The 17,444-nt window shown below is 39.9% G+C and overlaps 1 protein-coding gene across 10 annotated transcripts in view; it reads left to right on the top strand.

Moving 5' to 3' along the window:
• Positions 1–12,473, top strand: part of ADCYAP1R1 (ADCYAP receptor type I) — a 144,238-nt gene extending 131,765 nt beyond the window's left edge. For 4 of the 10 annotated variants that reach the window (XM_077789662.1, XM_077789654.1, XM_077789646.1 and 1 more), the window contains 5 exons: positions 572–625; positions 3,397–3,480; positions 8,732–8,861; positions 9,067–9,108; positions 12,118–12,473. In XM_077789662.1, the coding sequence (XP_077645788.1) occupies positions 572–625; positions 3,397–3,480; positions 8,732–8,861; positions 9,067–9,108; positions 12,118–12,327 (520 nt within the window). In that variant the 3' untranslated portion in view covers positions 12,328–12,473. The remainder of the gene's footprint in view (positions 1–571; positions 626–3,396; positions 3,481–8,731; positions 8,862–9,066; positions 9,109–12,117) is intronic. The other 6 variants (XM_077789684.1, XM_077789676.1, XM_077789690.1 and 3 more) reach the window with 6 other exon arrangements.
• Positions 12,474–17,444: the final 4,971 nt, after the last annotated feature.

Raw genomic sequence — 17,444 nt, forward strand, 5'->3', positions numbered from 1 at the left:
ATTTTTTCCTCTCTCTCCCATACAATCTCTCTACTTCCACTTTGGTTAACTTTCTACTGTATTTTCAATGCTTTATTTCATTGATTTGTTTCTGCATTCCTTCTCCTGCTACTGCACAGCTGCCAATCCTACTCATGGTGAGGTTACATAGAATTACTCAAGCAAGCTGCACAAGATTGTTCACAGGGAGCAGTTGTAATTTGCATGAATCAAGGTCTACCTTTACTGCATTTCCCAAAGGATTCCCTTTCAGCACATTCAGAGACAAGGCACAAACCTCATAATTCCCCGTGTGTTGGTAGCGACCTAAATTCAGAACCCTGACCATTTTCATTATGGATGTACTTGGATAATGCAGCATAACCTCCTTCCCCTTGATCAGCATGCTCATTTCCCTCCTCTTAAGCACCTCTGAGACATCTGGAATTGAATTACAGCTCCTTTTGCCTCAGATTTGTGTTCTCTCTCATCTGCATTGATACGTCCAGGCGTTCGGTGGCCTTCAGCCACATCATCCATCTCTCATTTCATCCCGGGAGTGTTTAACTTTTTCTTTCCCCTTCCACCCTAGCACCCTCCCTCTTCCTCCCAGATGCAGCTGCAGTCCCTGCCCAGGACACTTGCGGTGAGACTCAGCTTGTTTGCCTTTAGCTGTCTAAAGTCTCGTGCTCGATCTGAGCGGTCCAGTCGTCGTCTATGGTCACTCGGGGCCACCGGGGCACCTCCGTCAGACAGAGCATCCCCTTGTGCCTTAGATGTCTCTGTCACACAGGCCAGATCAGCCTGGAAGTCCCTGTTCTTCCCCTGAGTGACTTCAAGGTGATAGCTCAGTTTGGAACCTGTCTTTGGCACGTGGAGTTAGATGTGACCGACTCCGTTCTCTGTGTGCCTACAGAGGTCTGAGGATCCTGCCCTGATTCGTGCAGTGTTTTCATAGCCATGCTCTCATTTTAATTCATTTTCTTATATTTGTCTATTTTTTTCCTCCTTCATATTTTTTTTCTGGTTCCTGCCTCCTCTGTCTCTTCTCTCTTTCTCCCTTTCCTTCTAACAACATCTCTACTTTGAAAATAAATAAAAAAATTTGCAAAATAAAAGGGGTAGGAGAAAGGAAAGAAAATGTCTATAAATTCTGTACTCTAAAAACCTGGGGTACTTTACATCATCTAAAATCAGAGAGTTTACTCTACTGAAATTATTAATGGCAGAAAATAAGTGTAACAGCACTAAAATATATTAAGGTTTTCCTAAGAAGTGCTGGCATTGTATTCCATCACAAACCTGTGTGTCACTGTCCCCTCAGTGGGTGTGGACCAGCAATTAATCCATAGATCATATTTTCAAAATCAAGTCTGATTTTTTCAATAATTCTAGTAAATACCAAGTGCTGTCATGTCAGGTCTATTCACCAGGAAAACCTATTAAAAAATCAATCCCTGTCAAATGAAACAGGGCATAAGCAGTAAAGGAAACATGGATGGGAATTTATTTCTAGATTGCCATGGCAACATTAGGTATATCATCAAAGACCTCAAACCTCTATAACAACCCACGGCTAAGACTTTTCAAAGTGATTATTGATTTTTTCAATGTTTCCTTTTCAGGTTTTGTACCTTAATATGCCTCGTAAGTGCTTCTTTTCAACACAGGCTGAGCAGCCCTCTTGTGGTAAAAATTGGTCTGAGAAATGTGTTTCAGATCAAGTGATCAAAAAAATGAGTGGCCCTCAAAATCCATAGTCACTTCTGAAAGCCTCAGTCACAATAAAATGGAACTATCCCCAAAACCTCTTTGCTCATTTTTGATCAGTCTAAGCAGACGAGTAATCCCAACTCAGTTCTGTGAAAAGCAGGTGGTACAAAAATCTAGCACAGAAATTCTAGTGTAAGAGGAGCAGTCATTTTCATGTTTACTTCCTCAGCAACATCCAAAAAATGAAATTCATTTTATGAGTTGAAACACAGTTACTATACCCATGTGCTGGATGTGTCCATGCCCCAAGACTGTATTCTTTCCGACTCTTATACTGTAATATTTAATAACAACACAGTTATCAGGCTTTAATTATCCAAAAGGAAGCAAAATATAACTCCAGTAATGGGGATTGACTTAAAGGAGTTAAAAGTAGGGGGAAATTAATGTTTTCAATTCATCCTGGTTTACTGTTCAGATTACAAATTCCGTGAGTTGCGAACACAAATCTTAGATTGTATAACAGAAACAGAGTTGGGTTTGTTTGAACAAATTTAAATGTTTGCCTTGAAGGCAATTGCTTTAAAAATCAACTTTTATTATCCTTTATATTAATGGAGATTTAGTTAGGGTACTCAGTGGTGTTTGGTATTCATCTCATCCTACAGTGGACATCTAAAATAGGTCAGATGTACCTGGCCAACAAATGTGTATTTCTCTCTCAACTGTTTATCCTGATGATGATTCTCAGGGTCCTAAGGATGTCCATTTTGCTTACACATCTGTACTGTAAACCTCCAGCCTCTCCTGAGGTGAATCCCACCAAAACAACCACATGTTGGAAACAAAACAAAAATTCTCCCCTTGAAAGATGACAAGAAATCACTATTTTCAATTTGCATGTTTTTCAGCCCAGATATAAAATCTCTTATAGGATCCATCCAAATGTCTCCATGTTTCAGACTACCCTTCTGAGTGACTGATTTAAATGAGCCCCTCCTGGCTGATTGGAAAGGAACTATTTTGTTCTCTGTTCCTAGAATCCAACATGCAGGGATCAAAGTCCTGCTCCACGGTGTATGAACTGCTGCTTTGATGATCACACTGTCTTAGCGTGTGTGACAAAAAAATAAGTGGTACCTCCAAAATTACCAGCCAGACATTCAGATTCCATACTGAGCTCCTTCCCCATCACCAAGGAAGATGGAAAAACAGCTTTGGTGTCCTTACTAGAACTCTGTTAAAAAGAAGGGATCCACACTACAACAAAAATGAGGAACACCTGATGGAATTAACCTTAGATTGATCCCCATCCTACAAGTTTTTGTTACTCTCTGATTGTTCTCCATGAGCATGCAGCCAGCTTTCATTTAATCTATTGTTCTGTGACCCCCTGAACAAAACCAGACCGAGCAGGTCCTGTGTATTTTGGATGCATTAGCGCTGCCCGCCTGCCCTCAGGGTGTTTGAGTTTTGGTTTGTCCGTGAATCAGCACATCACAACAGCCAGCACCAGCCAGTGCACTTTAATTTTTATTTAATCTTTTAATTTCTGCTTCAGTCAAGCAGCTGGTTCGTGCTGTGACTCCATTCTGTCGTGTCCGCTTTCCATCTTTGTGACGTGTCTCATGAAATGTGTTGAAAGTGACCTACCTTGGCCTGTTCACGATATGCTGAAAAAAATGCTAATCTTGTCATATTTAGCAGCTGCGTTCAGAAATGCTACTGTAAGCCTAAGAGGGCTAACCAGCACTCTTGCAAGATGTCAGAACTATCAACCATTACCCTGTAAGTGTACGCACTCCTGTGACATTACTGTGTGTGTGTGACGCATGTTGCAGTTAAATGAGTGGATGAGAGCAGAGGGGAAGTAACCAGAGAGCAAAGCATTCATTTAGTTCTTGTTGCATGTAGAATTTTTCTTTGTTCTTGTTATGTGCCTTTGCCGATGCGCTACGATCGAGGATTTTAAGGTTGTTTTATTTTTTTTCTTCCTTTTTTTTTTTTTTTTTTTTTTTTTGGTAATTATGGCTGATGCTATTGATGGTTTTTGGGTAGTGCCTGTACAGAATTAATAGATGCTCTTTATTGTACAGCAAAGAGGTGAGCACCTTCATATTGAGAGAAAATGGTTCACCTGCAAGTTTCCTAAAAAAACTGGGTGAGGTTGAGTCAATCAGACCCTCAGTGGGAATAAAACGTCTTTTGTCCATTGAACTGAATGAAGTTAATTTAATAAACATCCAAAAATGAGGAAAGGCTAAAGTTGACCTAATATCAAAATTAATTGTATCCATCAGAATTTATAGAATCATAGAATCACTAAGCTGGAAAAGACCTCCAAGATCATCAAGTTCTGTCCAATTTTGTCAAATATCATCAAATATAAAATGAGGTATCCAGAAGAGTGAATAAAAGTCATTCAGCCAAGAGTTGTGTGCATTAATCACTATCCTATAGTTCATCTGACTCCTTGCTCCTTGCACAAGAAACCCACAGATTTTCACAGATTCATGGAAATATTAAGGTTGGATAAGAGCTCCAAGGTCATTCTTTCATTTTGTTTAGATGAGGTGCAATTTCAGACATCTGTAATATGTTTTCTGATGATCTGTCTCCTGAATTTCACAGCAGTTCATAAGTGTGAATCAACATTCTCTGAGCTGTCCTGTCACACAGACCCAAGACTCCAGGATTTTGCTAAGGAATATTTAGTAGCTATATTCAAAACCATTAAGGAAAAAAACATTTGTTTGTAACTTAACTCATATATGGTTATGTTTTTTAATTAGAAAAAAAAAATTAAAGTGAATTTTATGTGATTTCATATATCTTTGAGGTATTTAAGAATTAGAACAATGAAGATCCTGAAAAATATTCAGTCAACAGACTAGAACTGTGCAAAAGCAGATAGAAACAGAGAGGACAAAAAGGAGCAGCTGTGTCTTCTACACAGAGAGCAGCTGAAGACTAAGAATAGTTGGGTAAAACTGGAAGTTAGGTTTAGGAGGAGATAGTTTGAAATATAAAGTTCACTGCCTAATGAACATCCTGATGCAGCCCAGACATCCTGTTGGGCCTTTGCAGAGAACCAAATTTTACATTAAATGCAGTGTTTCTGAAAGATGGGAGACTGATAACTCTCTAAGGTGAAATCCTCTACCTAGTCAAGGGCAAGAAGAGTTCAGCCTAACAGGAGGTATTTAAACCTATGTTTTTTGTGTCTGTTGAAGTATAAAAGTCTTGGTAAGCTTGCCTGTTTTTCAAGTTCTTGGTCTGAAGATGTGGTTTATGCATGGGAAAATTAAAACTCTGGAATAATTCCGGTGTTACCTCAGGTGTTTTGGAAATGATGCTGCAGACCTAATTAAATTTTGGAACAGATCTGTCAGGGAGATTACTGAAGTTCCTGAAAGTCACTTTAATATTTTCAGCATTTTGTGATAAAATAGATCTTTCAGTTTATTAAACATGAACTGTGTCGAGCATTTCATTACTAATGACATCCTGTGCCTTTGTGGTTTGCTCTTTATCCTTCAATTTGAAATACTGTCATGATTTTTTTTTTTGCAGAGATTTATCACAGATGAATGGTGAATGAACCTTTGGCCAGAGAAATTGGGTTCCTCTAATCTAAACCTCACAAATCTACAGGGCAGAAATTTGTGTGACAAACTCAGTCCAGGTTCCCTTTGAGGTCAATGGAGAGATTTAGGATGTGATAAGAATTTCCTTAAGGGCAGAGGATTTGTCCTTTTGTGTCAGTGATTCTTCTTCATAAGGGACTTGAGGTCTGCTTTTAATTTACAAAAAAATAGATGCCATCATTACAGATATGTCACAGCATTAAGTTAATCAATATATACAGAAATAATCATACTCAATACCCACAGGGTTTTCAACAGAAGTCACCTTGTGTTAAAAAAATAACTGTAGAACACAAGAATTAAGTTTTTAAAGTGTATTTTTCTCTGCATTGACTTTAGAGACAATTTAAAATAATTTCATTATCAATATCTACGTTATGTATATCCAAACCTCGGTGAGGTGAATGTTGCTTTTAAGGACTACACACCTTGATGTCTTCATTGAAAAAAATTATATTTGATCAAAGTATATTTCACTTAGGACAGCTTTTAAACTGGGCAATTCTCTTACTTTAGAGAGACAGGATTAAATGGGAAAACAACAATATAATATTCCTTTAAAATCTATGGTTTCAAGATTTTTTTCTTCTTTTTTGATTTTTTTCTTTCAAATAGGTTCAGAAGTTGAGACTTCAGCAATCTCCTTAATAAATGTGGATGTGCAATGGAAAAATAAAAGCATGATTCTTTCAAATACTGGTCAAATTAGACAACGTTCCTATGTAGTGTTTCTTTTAGCATAAAGTTCTAATTTCATTGCTCCATAGAGGAGTGAGGGAGAACAGAGGACACCTCTATTTGTACTAACACTTAAAAAAAAGTCCACATTCATATCCATGTTACTGGGGAAAGTCTTATGTTTGAAGTGATTTTAAGGAAAATAACAGCTGGAAAACAGAATGTCAGCCTCAACAAAAATTGATATTCAAATAGCTTTTTCTTTTTTTTTTTAAGTAACCTTAAGACTTTCCTCTCCCTGTGGGAATGTGAACAAGGCTTTTGCCAGACCTTTTGGAGAACATTATCTTCCAAACATCCACCTAAACAATTATTGTCCTCAGAACTTCTAGATTCATTCCCCTGAGTTTTTTGCCTGTCTGAAAGAGTGGGGGAAGAAAAGAGGATTAATATCTTTGGCTGTTACACACCTGAGAATTCCACTGTATCCTTTAAGATTTTCATTCCCTGTTGCACATAAACTTATACATCTCACAGGACCTGCTTTTATTCTTCTCTCTTCCTGATGCTCTGGAGAAAAAAGCAATTTATCATCATCCACACAGACATTAATGTCTCTCAAGGCTTTTCTTATCATTAAAATCTTCTTTACCTCTTTACTTATCTTAATAATTCATAAACTTCAGAATATGTTATTTAATGTGTTTTCTTCCTCACTTTTATGACAATATTGAAGACAACACCTCAAATAAGCTAATGATGGCATTATACTTCCAGATCCTAAAAACTAATTGTGTGATTAATCAGGTATGATTGATGCCAGAAAACTGACAATAAAAAAAGACTTCCTCTGCATCTTCCCCTGAATTAATCTCCCAAGAGTGCAGTGAGACAGAACATATTAATAGACAATTCTGCTCTGACTTTTAGATCAAAACAACATTTATCCTTTTGTTGTTGTTGTCATTAAGTCTGAATATAAATGATAGAAGATATGGAGAGATGTTTTTTTTGTCCAGTTTATTACTTTTAACTTGATTTTTTTTTAATTCCATTACTACTTTTAAGACACTTATATTCTCTACATCCCTTTTTTACAGAGATAACATTGTTCTTTAATATCTTCCTCAAATTTCTGTTCCTTTTTATTAACCTGATTGCATGTCCATGGAGAAAAAGGACTAGAAAGGACTCCAAAAGCTCTTTTACACTTGCTCACTCCTGTATAAATTACTTTTTATAGAGATCATCAAAGCTGGACATTCTGAATGCTCTTCATCACTCTGTTCCAAGGTGGTTTCTCTCTTTTCAAAAGATTTTGGCCAATATCTTATTATATAACCCGCAAGAAGAGTGTTCCCTGTTTTGTGGGGTCTTCCACCAAGACGTGAGGCTTGGTGTTCATCCGATTTATGGCTCAGGTGTGCTTAGTGCAGTCTCCAGGCAAGAGTTGGGATGGATTTATGGAGCTCAAGGTCTGGCTGAGGGACACCAGCACTGCACCCATGTCCCATTCCCAGATCACTACTGGAGATAATTGCGCTCACAAAATTCTTGCAAGTGTGTTAATTAAGTCTTCTAAAACAAACACAGCATTTGGGGTTATCACTGAGCATGAATTAGCAAATTCAAATCTGTCTGCAATGTACCAAATAGATAAAAGCAGAGGGGAAATTTAAGTTTGAACAAATATGCAGTTCTTTGAAAAATCTTTACAGCTTTTTACCTTCCTTTGTCCTCCATCCTTCCTTTTCACTTACCTGAACATAGTCAATGATATTCTTCCCCTCTGAAAATGTCCTGGAGGTTTTTTAGGTCACTTTGTTTGCCTTATTTTCAGAAAATTTGTTTTCTCTTTGCTTTTTTTTTTTTTTTTTTTTTTTTTTTTTTTTTTTGCTGCTCAATCAGTGACACTCACCAAAACACACACAAGTCTTTTCTGGCCCCTGCTTTGGGGCTATTTCACCAGTAAAGTGCTCACATGTAAAACATTTATTTTCAGCCCTTTTGTTTATATCGTCTAAGCTTAATTTCCCTCTGAAACCTCTTTATTCTGAAGCAGTGAAATAGTTAAACAGTGAAATCGCACTTAGGTTTCCAACTGTATAAGCTGATACCAAAATCAAATCTTCAGGAATGCTTGTGAGTACAAGAACATGAAGGGGGATTAACTTTTATTTATATGGCTGTTGGTGGTTATATCAGATTTTTTTTTTGGGGTTTTTTTTTTTTTTGTTGTTGTTGTTGTTTGTTTGGTTTTTTTGCTTTGCAGAAACATATTCACACACACACACAGAAATCAACAAAAAGAAATTATTTCAAACACTCCACCAGGATTAAGCAATCGGGTGAGAGGTTTATAATTGTACCATAGTAGCAGTCTGAACCCCTTAGAAAAATTCCCCTCATTTTTTGGCATGGTAGGAGAAAATCCCTTCTTTTAAGAATGCAAATTAAAATAGCAGCAGCGAGAATTAAGCATAATTAATGTGCCATTACTGTAGCAGTGTGAAGAAGGGGGAGCAAACTGCAGTGTGTGTGCAAACAGGCTTTGGGAGCAAACAGGAATGTTGCATATTTGTTTGTATAATTACGCGGCGTACGTATTTCCCAAAAGTCTGTCAGCAAAATATTTTCTGTGCTTTCTTCTTTAATTAAAGTGCAGGTTGCTAATTGCAAGGCTGCATTAAAGTTCTTTCCCTCTGTTGTGACAGGAGACTGGCTCGCTCCACCCTGCTGCTGATCCCTTTGTTTGGAATTCACTACACGGTGTTTGCCTTTTCTCCTGAGAATGTCAGTAAGAGGGAGAGGCTGGTGTTTGAGTTGGGACTGGGATCCTTCCAGGTGATTATACACTGAATTCAGCTTTCCTTAGAAACAAACCTCTGCTCTTTATAACTACTTTGCATGTACAGTTCTCAGAGTGTGTCTCTGCTCATTTATGTGTATGTTGGTTTTTTGTTTTTGTTTTTGTTTTTTTCACTCCAGCTATCTCCTGTCATTCCTTCAGGATTTGAATTACTTTTTTTTCTCTCTCCCATTTTCCTAGGGTTTTGTTGTCGCTGTTCTCTACTGCTTCTTGAATGGGGAGGTAAGATTTTTAATATTAAATGTCATTCACCTGTCATCCACATCCCATTTTCTTGTGGGAGTAACTGTTGTTCCAACTGTCCATTCTAACTCATCATCTACCATAATCCCTGATACTTTAGTCTGAATCTCACAATTCTCATGAAAAAAAAAAAAAAAAAAAAAAAAAGAAAGAAAGAAAAAAGGATTTGTGATCTCTTTATCAAAACAAAACATTGGCCTTACCAGAGATGATGGCTCAGATTAAGGCTTCCTGGCAGGGGTAAGATATATACAGGCTTCTCCTGAAATGTCATCCCAGGTACAAAATTTTGCACTGGTTTTATTGAATTTTGCCCTGCTCTTGCCAGCCCAGTCTCCTAGCCGGTTCAGCTCTCTCCAAGAGGTCTGACATGTCTCTGTCACCACCCAGTTTGGAGACATCAGCCAAACTGGTGATGGTGCTTGCAATCTGAGATTCATCAGAAGATGGTGAGGGCCTGGCACAGGTTACCAGAGAAGCTGTGGCTGCCCCTGGATCCCTGGAAGTGTCCAAGACCAGGTTGGATGGGGCTTGGAGCACCCTGGGGTAGTGGAAAGTGTCCCTGCATGTAGCAGGGGGTGGAAGGGGATGACCTTTAAGGTCTCTTCCAACCCAAACCATTCCATGCTCTGTGTGGGGCCCAGTATCCATACCTGGAGGGCACCATTGATGATAAAGTGCCAGGCTAAATAAAAAACCATTGTTCACCTCTCAGTGTGGCCTCCTTCCCCTCTTGCAGATCATCAATCCACTCTAAATCTTTCCAGCTTTCCTGGGAAGAGGCTGAGGGGAGCAGTGTCAAGCCCTTCACTGAAGGCTGAGTTCTTGGGCACCACCCAACTGGTGCCAGCTTCTCTCCTGAGCCCTGCCACCCTCACCCCTACACACACACAGCCCAAGGGTGTCAGATGCCCAGAGCCATCCCCCAGACACCACCTGGGTGCCTTGCAAGCCTCACACTCCTCTCAGCACACGGCATCTGCTGCTGGCCACATCTGTGGTTTCTCTGGTTCTCCTGTTCCAATCTGCATTTCCCTGCCTGTTTATCTGACTGAACGACGCTGTTGAGGCAGGACGGGAACGAGGAGACTGAGTCAGAAGGTTGAGAGAGTAAAACTCTGATTTATTTCAAAATGGATCACTCTTTATACAGAGCTTCGTGCAGACCAACTCTATTGATCCTGAATTGAAAGCAACCCACCCATTGGTGCACAGTGCATGACGCACAGTGGTAGAACTTAACTATAAACAATGTGATCAACAACAGAGATAAAGAACTATTTACATTCTGTTCAGAACTTTCTCAAGCTTCTGCCTGGTTAGAAACTTTCTGTTTCTCTCTTTGACTGAATCTGAGGCTCACAACTGAGTATCTGAAGTCATTGTTTTCTGAATTGATGGAAAAGGGTTCTCTGCTCAATGTTGCCTTAAAAGGAGCATAGAACATGTAGAGTCCATTCATTCTCTCCTCCACTACAGCACATCTTTTGTGCAGCCCAACATTTGGAGTCTTTTCCTAAAATCAGCTTATTTTCTTCTTTCCAAGGGGGCTGACTTTAGGTATAACCTGGCATTACTGACCTCTGTACAAAGAGGTCTCAAACTCCTTAATCCAGGTGACTTCTCAGACAAACCACAACAATCTTCAAGCTCATCAAACAAACTTATGGGTTATCTTTGCCCCTGGGCATAGTCAAGATCTCCTGAAGCCCCTTGGAAGGAGTGGGGGGTGGTTCTTAGCCAAACCAACCAGATTAATTAAAGCCATTTTCCCTCTCAAGATATCAGAAAATGGTAATTAGAGAATGTCTTGTGCTTCCACTAAATTTCCTACAGCAAGAAAATGTTTGGAATATCACACTCTTCCAGATGCAAACACTATTCTCTTTTCACAGAGAAAACATAACTCCATTCTCTATCTGATTTATAAATATCTATGTTTTAGATAACTTTAACCCAAATAGGAATTTTTAGGTCCTAGAAGGAGAATGTAACCAGTTGGATTTTTCCTCCCTGTAGTTTTTGTCCATACAGTTGAAGCCCTTGTTTAGCATTTTTATCTTATCCTTTTTAACAATATTAAGCCTAGAAATCCAGCAACGACTGTTACAGCAGCTGTAACAGTGATACAACGACTGTTATCTCTGACACAGCAGCTCATTGGAGACTGGAAAAATATATTGGGAAAACATCTCTACATATCTCCTTTTTCTTACACTATTTCATTCAGAAATATGATACAGGAACAAGTAATCAAGTAAATGTTGGCCCAAGCTACTATAATCGCTCTTATATTAAATCTTTACTACTTATATTAGTTATACACTTGTGCACACCCCAGCAGTGTTGCCAGGAAACTGGGAAAGAGTGAAAAGTAGAAAAGCTGTGGGATTATTTACTTATTGCCTAATTGAACTTCTGACCTTGGATTGTTTTACTCTTGGTGATTTACTGTGGGTGCCAATAAAATAAAATAACCTCTTAAGAAAAGGAGGGTGGCACAGCTGTTCATTAATCCCAGAGCTGGTCTGCTTGGAGAGGATCTGAAAGCAAGAGGCAAAATTTTGTGCAAACATCCAGCCATTAATGGCAGGTGAGAAAAGCTGCCTCTGTGGACAGGGTGTTTCAATATTATCCAGCACTTTTTGACTGCTGGTTCCTTTGGCTCCTTACTGTATCTTTGGTACTGGCCAATGATGAAAACAGGCTGTTTCTTCCTCCAGGTGGTGTTGATTAGGTCTTCCATGCACCTCTGGGCTGATCCTAAATTATCTGAAGTTAGACACAGAACCTGAGCTGGGCTGTAGCTCCCCGCTACATGCCCAGGCCTCTTCCAGCCATGGAAAAGTAATTTCAGATTTTGCTGAACTAAGGAGTTTAATAATTACCTTAAAAACAGTTCTGTTGAATTGTGGGGTTTTTTCTAATCTTGATAATTTGTCAGCATGTCCTCGAGCGGCTAAGTACATAAAAAATGACCTTTTGAAGTTTCTCCCTAAAGGTGCAATCAGAAATAAAGAGAAAATGGAGGAGCTGGAAAGTCAACCGGTATTTTGCTGTGGATTTCAAACATCGCCATCCTTCTCTAGCGAGCAGCGGAGTGAACGGGGGGACACAACTCTCCATTCTGAGCAAGAGCAGCTCTCAGATTCGGATGTCCAGTATAAATGCAGAGAACCTGGCGACATGAGCAGCTGAGGAGAGCAAAGGAACCAACGAGCAAACCAAAAACCATCCCTTGAAAAAGAAAAAAAGGAAATAATAGTTTTGGTGGTGGTGCAGGTCTCACTTCCTCTCCTCTCCTCTCCTCTCCTCTCCTCTCCTCTCCTCTCCTCTCCTCTCCTCTCCTCTCCTCTCCTCTCCTCTCCTCTCCTCTCCTCTCCTCTCCTCTCCTCTCCTCTCCTCTCCTCTCCTCTCCTCTCCTCTCCTCTCCTCTCCTCTCCTCTCCTCTCCTCTCCTCTCCTCTCCTCTCCTCTCCTCTCCTCTCCTCTCCTCTCCTCTCCTCTCCTCCCCTCTCCTCTCCGTTTCCTTTAGTTTCCTTTCCTTTTCTTTCTTTTTCTTTTCCTTTCCTTTTTCCTCTCCTTTTTCCTCTCCTTTTCCCCCTCTCCTTTTTCCTCTCCTTTTTCCTTTCCTTTTTTTTCCTCTCCTTTTTCTTCTCCTCCCCTCGCCTCCCCTCTTCTCTCCTCCCCTGAGGTGAAAAAACAAAGGAAATGTGTAAATATCTCTTTTTAACAGCCACTGTAAATACCCAGCTGTACTCAAGGCCAATAATGGAGAATGTTTAAAAGACAAACAAGAGGCCAAACCCACCCACTCAACTATTCCCATTTCAGAGCATCTGCGAGTAATCCGTGTCCGTCCAAAGTAACAAGTGATTGCTGTGCAGTTGTGATCCTCGGTTGCCAAACTGATCCTACTCTGTGAATGGACATGACCGTTGTCATTTTTCCTCTTGGTTTCCATTTTGGGTTGGACTTGCCTATTTTTGTTTTTCCGTAGTCCAACATGTCTTAGCCTGTCCCTGTCGTCTTTTGGCACGTGAATCTCTGCAGTGTTTCTCTTTGGAGTCTTAGGATGGAGCTGACGTGCTTGGGTGATCAATCCAGCTGATTCAGGAGGATCTCCAGAAAATTGAGTTCGTGGCTGGATTCAGTCAGACATTCCCGATGGATTTACAGGAACAGCTGTGCCAACACAAAGCTGCACATCAGTGCAGGAACTTCAGGCCAGAGCAGTGGGACCTGCTGTGCTTTTCTGTACCCAGGGACTCTCCCGGGAATGCTTTCTGTTCTAGCTAAGCTGTGAATTTTCTAAAAGGGCCATGCAGTTGAGATATAGCTCTATTTTTGGCATCGATTAATAGATTGAGCATTTGGATTCTTTGAGTAATACAAAGAACTGTCCCTCCCCTCCCACCGTAAGAGCAAGAGGCAGTTCCAGGGTGGCCTTTCCCTCCAGATGACCTTGAACCCTCTCCTCCAGTGGCCACACGTGGCGTGGGTGTCCTGGGGGCAGTGCTGTCCCACAGAGCGCCGTGCCTTTGCAACCTGGTTGACTTTCGAGGGCTGACTCTTCCCTGCCAGGGCAAAGAGGCACGAGAAGGACATGGTGGGATCACCCTGGAAGGGAAAAAAATCACCTGCATTTGGTGAGGGAAAAACCAACTAAACCAAACAGCAGGATGGCACGGAAGGAAGGGATAAAGACTTTGGATGACTTCCCACACCTGCAGTTCTCTCTCTCTTGGAATATTCTGTTTGTTTCACCACCAATGGTCTTACTGCTTTTCTTGGAGAGGAACTCGAATGTTCTTTCAATCTTTGCCTTGTAGTTAAAGCCACGACTGCTACAAATCTACTTCAACCCAATGTCAATGATGTCAATTCTTATGAGTCTTTATACAGCGCAAAAAAAAGGCTTCGAGGGCCGTCCTAGCGCTCCCTTCATCTCGGATTTATGAATTTATAAACTGAGAAATATATATATATATCAAATATATATATATGTGCGTGTATGTGTATGCATATATTACAAACAAAGATGAAAATGGCATTTTAAATATGAAGTTTTGAACTGAAACTAATAGTAACCAGGAAATTCAAAATTCAGGCTTGTTCTTTGGTGTTAGTTGACATGATCATAAACTAAAAACAGGAAAAAAAAAAGTGAAATACTTGGAATTTTAGTGTCAGCTGAGTGTGAGCTTTTAATTTCACTGGTTTTTGTTAGTTTAAGTACAAAAAAAAGAGTTTTGATGTCATTTTAAGCAAAGATTTTTAAAGATAATCCTAGTTTACTTATTTTTAAAAGGAGAAAAAAAAAGAAAGGTCTCAGAAAGTTGTGCAAGAAATATTAATTATAATAATACTTAACACTTATATAATCCTTTATGGGAATATTCTGCTCTTGGCTGGAGCCATCTAAATGAATGTAAATTTTATTCAAAACAGACAGAAATGTTGTTTGAGGTCATATTGGTACAGGATCATGCTCTTAAGAGATGGGGACAGCCCTGTCATGTGAAATCTGCCGTGGCACAGAGGACCAGCAAAACAGGTGAAACCACTTCCATTGTACTCCAGGTTCATAAGTGGGATTTATATGATCCAAACACCGTTTTTTCCCCAAGTCAACAGCGCTGATTTGCTGCTCTGAGAGCAGAATTTGTTTCCCTCTTCCCAGCTCTCTGCAAAAGTCAAAGTGTTTTTAACTGATAGACTGGCCCTTCGTCCTTCTTCAGATGCTTCTTAAAGCTATTTTAGAATGTTTCTCCAGGAATCAGGTACTTTGCTATCCAGACAGAGTTGGGGAAAGGCAGATTTATCAGGTAAATGCATATTTGGCCATTTTCTCTAGAATGGGCTTTCACAAGGATTATATTGCCCAAACTGTAGATGTATTATTATTATTATAAAAAAAACAAACAAAAGCTATTTTTTTGCATGAATGGCTATTAGCCAGTTTTCAACCATTCATAAATTAGAACTGTGGATAAAAAACATGTCAAATAACTGCCTCTAGCTGGAGGCTTTTTCTTGCTTCAGTCCAGAGCAAGAAGGTGTTTGGATCTTTTTTTTTTTTAATTTATTTTTTGCTGTTGTTGAAATTTTTCTGAGCTTACTTTGGGGTTTTATTGTTTTCCTGGCCTTTCTAGAGTGCTCTGCAATTTGAGTTGGTGGATCTCAGTCCAGTGCCTTGTGGGCAAATGTCCACATCACCAAAACCACCCTCTGACCCTGCACACTGGAGACCAGGTCCTCAGCTAAATTCAATCAGTACAGAAAACTGCTGGTATTGTTAGAATAAACTGCTTCACCTGGAATTGGGATTTGGCCTAAGCACATTGCTATTACCAATAATTTCTGGTGGTCCCATTTAGAGAGTCCATGGATGGAAAAATTGGGAAAAGTTGGATTTGCTCCTTAATTTCTTGAGCCAGTGCTTAGGAATTTGGAGAGCAGTGGAGGGGAAATTTCTACTGTTGCAGACATTGTGTTTCTTGTTCAGTAGAGAAATTGAATCTGTTCACCAGCACCGAATTTACCAGAAGAAATGGGATCTTCAACATATTGAATAGAAAATATATCATTTAAAAAAAAAAAAAAAAGAAAAGAAAAGAAAACAAAACCTTCTATTATGATTTTATTTCTCTGAATAAAAGTGTTGATGCACTGGCAGATTTGGCTTTTCCTGAGTCACTGGAAGTTTCCAAGTGTCCCTGGAAGGAACAGGTCACACTTGAGGTGGACACAGTTATGGGATCCAGACTCTGATGCCGTGGCACAAGTGAGCTCTCCACAAATCTCTCTGTTGAATGTAAGCTGCAGGTGCTGGCCAGGCTTGGCCACCCCACAGTGGCTGTTTTCCCATTTGCTTCAGGAGGGAAGAATCCAACAGGCAGTTTGCTTCTCTGTGTGTGTAAATATCAACTGAGTGTAACAGTGCTTTGTTTGATTTTTCACTGTGAAATATATTTTGGAGCTAGAAAGGCTGTGTTATTAAAAACAATACACAATTAAACAAACAAAAAAAAAACAAACCCAAGTGTGCAGTGCTCCTTGAGCCATTTTTTTTACCATGTCCATAATGTATTTCCTGTCTAATTTTCTTATTTTGCTTTTATAAATGTACAGCAAACTTTTTGTGCTGCAGGTTTTGTGACTATTTACTGTATCTAACCACTGTTTTGATTATTGACTTGTCAGTGTGGAGTGCTGGTACTGCAGGACAATTCACATCCCAAAAAATGAAAACTACAACCTAGATTGTAAAGGATGAGGCTGTTTCATTGCTGCATGGTGATGTCACCTCCTTTTACTTTCACTTTTAGTATTTCTGGAACTCAGAGCCCGGGGAAAGAACCTTTAATGCTTAATTCTGGGAAGTTTTGAATCACAGAGGGAAAACACCCAAGTTCCTCTGCATCATTCACATGCATAATTTGAGAACCAGGTGTTAAAATTGAATGGTGGGAGAAGGGATGAAGGTAGGTGAGACCAGAGGAAAATGCAGTTTGGAAGTTAAATCCAGACACTTTATTGGGTGTTTGGCTGCTCTCCTTCAGCATCTGTCTCTCATTGCACCTTAAGGACAGTGCCCTGCAATGACAAGGCTAAACAACAACCAGAAGTGGCCATGAACTGATAATTTGAGTTTACCTTTGCAAACATGACTCGCCCTGGACTCTCTCCATCATCAGTGACAAGTGGGAGATACCTTCCACAAGGAACTGAAGTTCACAGAGTCAACAACCAAGGCTGGACGTGACCTTGAATGACAAATTTGGTCCAACCTTTCATGAGAAAGGGAGCCAAGATGAGTTTATCCAACACCCTGTCCAGTCACCTCTTGAAAACTTCCCCTGATAGGGACCACAGCTCTGGGGAGGTTCTTCCCATGAATGGCTGTTCTCACTCCAAGAAATTTCTGTCTTATATCAAGATGATCCCTTTCCTGGTGCAACTTGTCACCCTTGTATTCTCCATGTGGATCCTTGTGGAAAAGAGAACCTTCATCTTCTTTCTGACCACTCTTTTAGAATTGGAATAGTTTGGTGAGGTGGCCACTGAGACTTCTTTTCTCCAGGGAAAAATTCCTTTAACTTTTCTTCACTGTTCCCATTGTCCATCCCCCTGATGATCTTCATGGTCCTCCTTGTGACCTTCTCCAGTCTGGCCACTTCTTTCTTGCGTTTTGAGGACCAGAATGGGACACAAGAGTGAGTTTCTTGGACTCATGCTAAAAACCTGACCATGAGACTCTGATCCTCCTCAGCACTGACAGAAGGATTAGTTGCCATAATTTGCCTTGCCCAT

This window comes from Lonchura striata, chromosome 1 (assembly GCF_046129695.1).
Source record: "Lonchura striata isolate bLonStr1 chromosome 1, bLonStr1.mat, whole genome shotgun sequence".
In the NCBI taxonomy this organism is placed as follows: domain Eukaryota; kingdom Metazoa; phylum Chordata; class Aves; order Passeriformes; family Estrildidae; genus Lonchura; species Lonchura striata.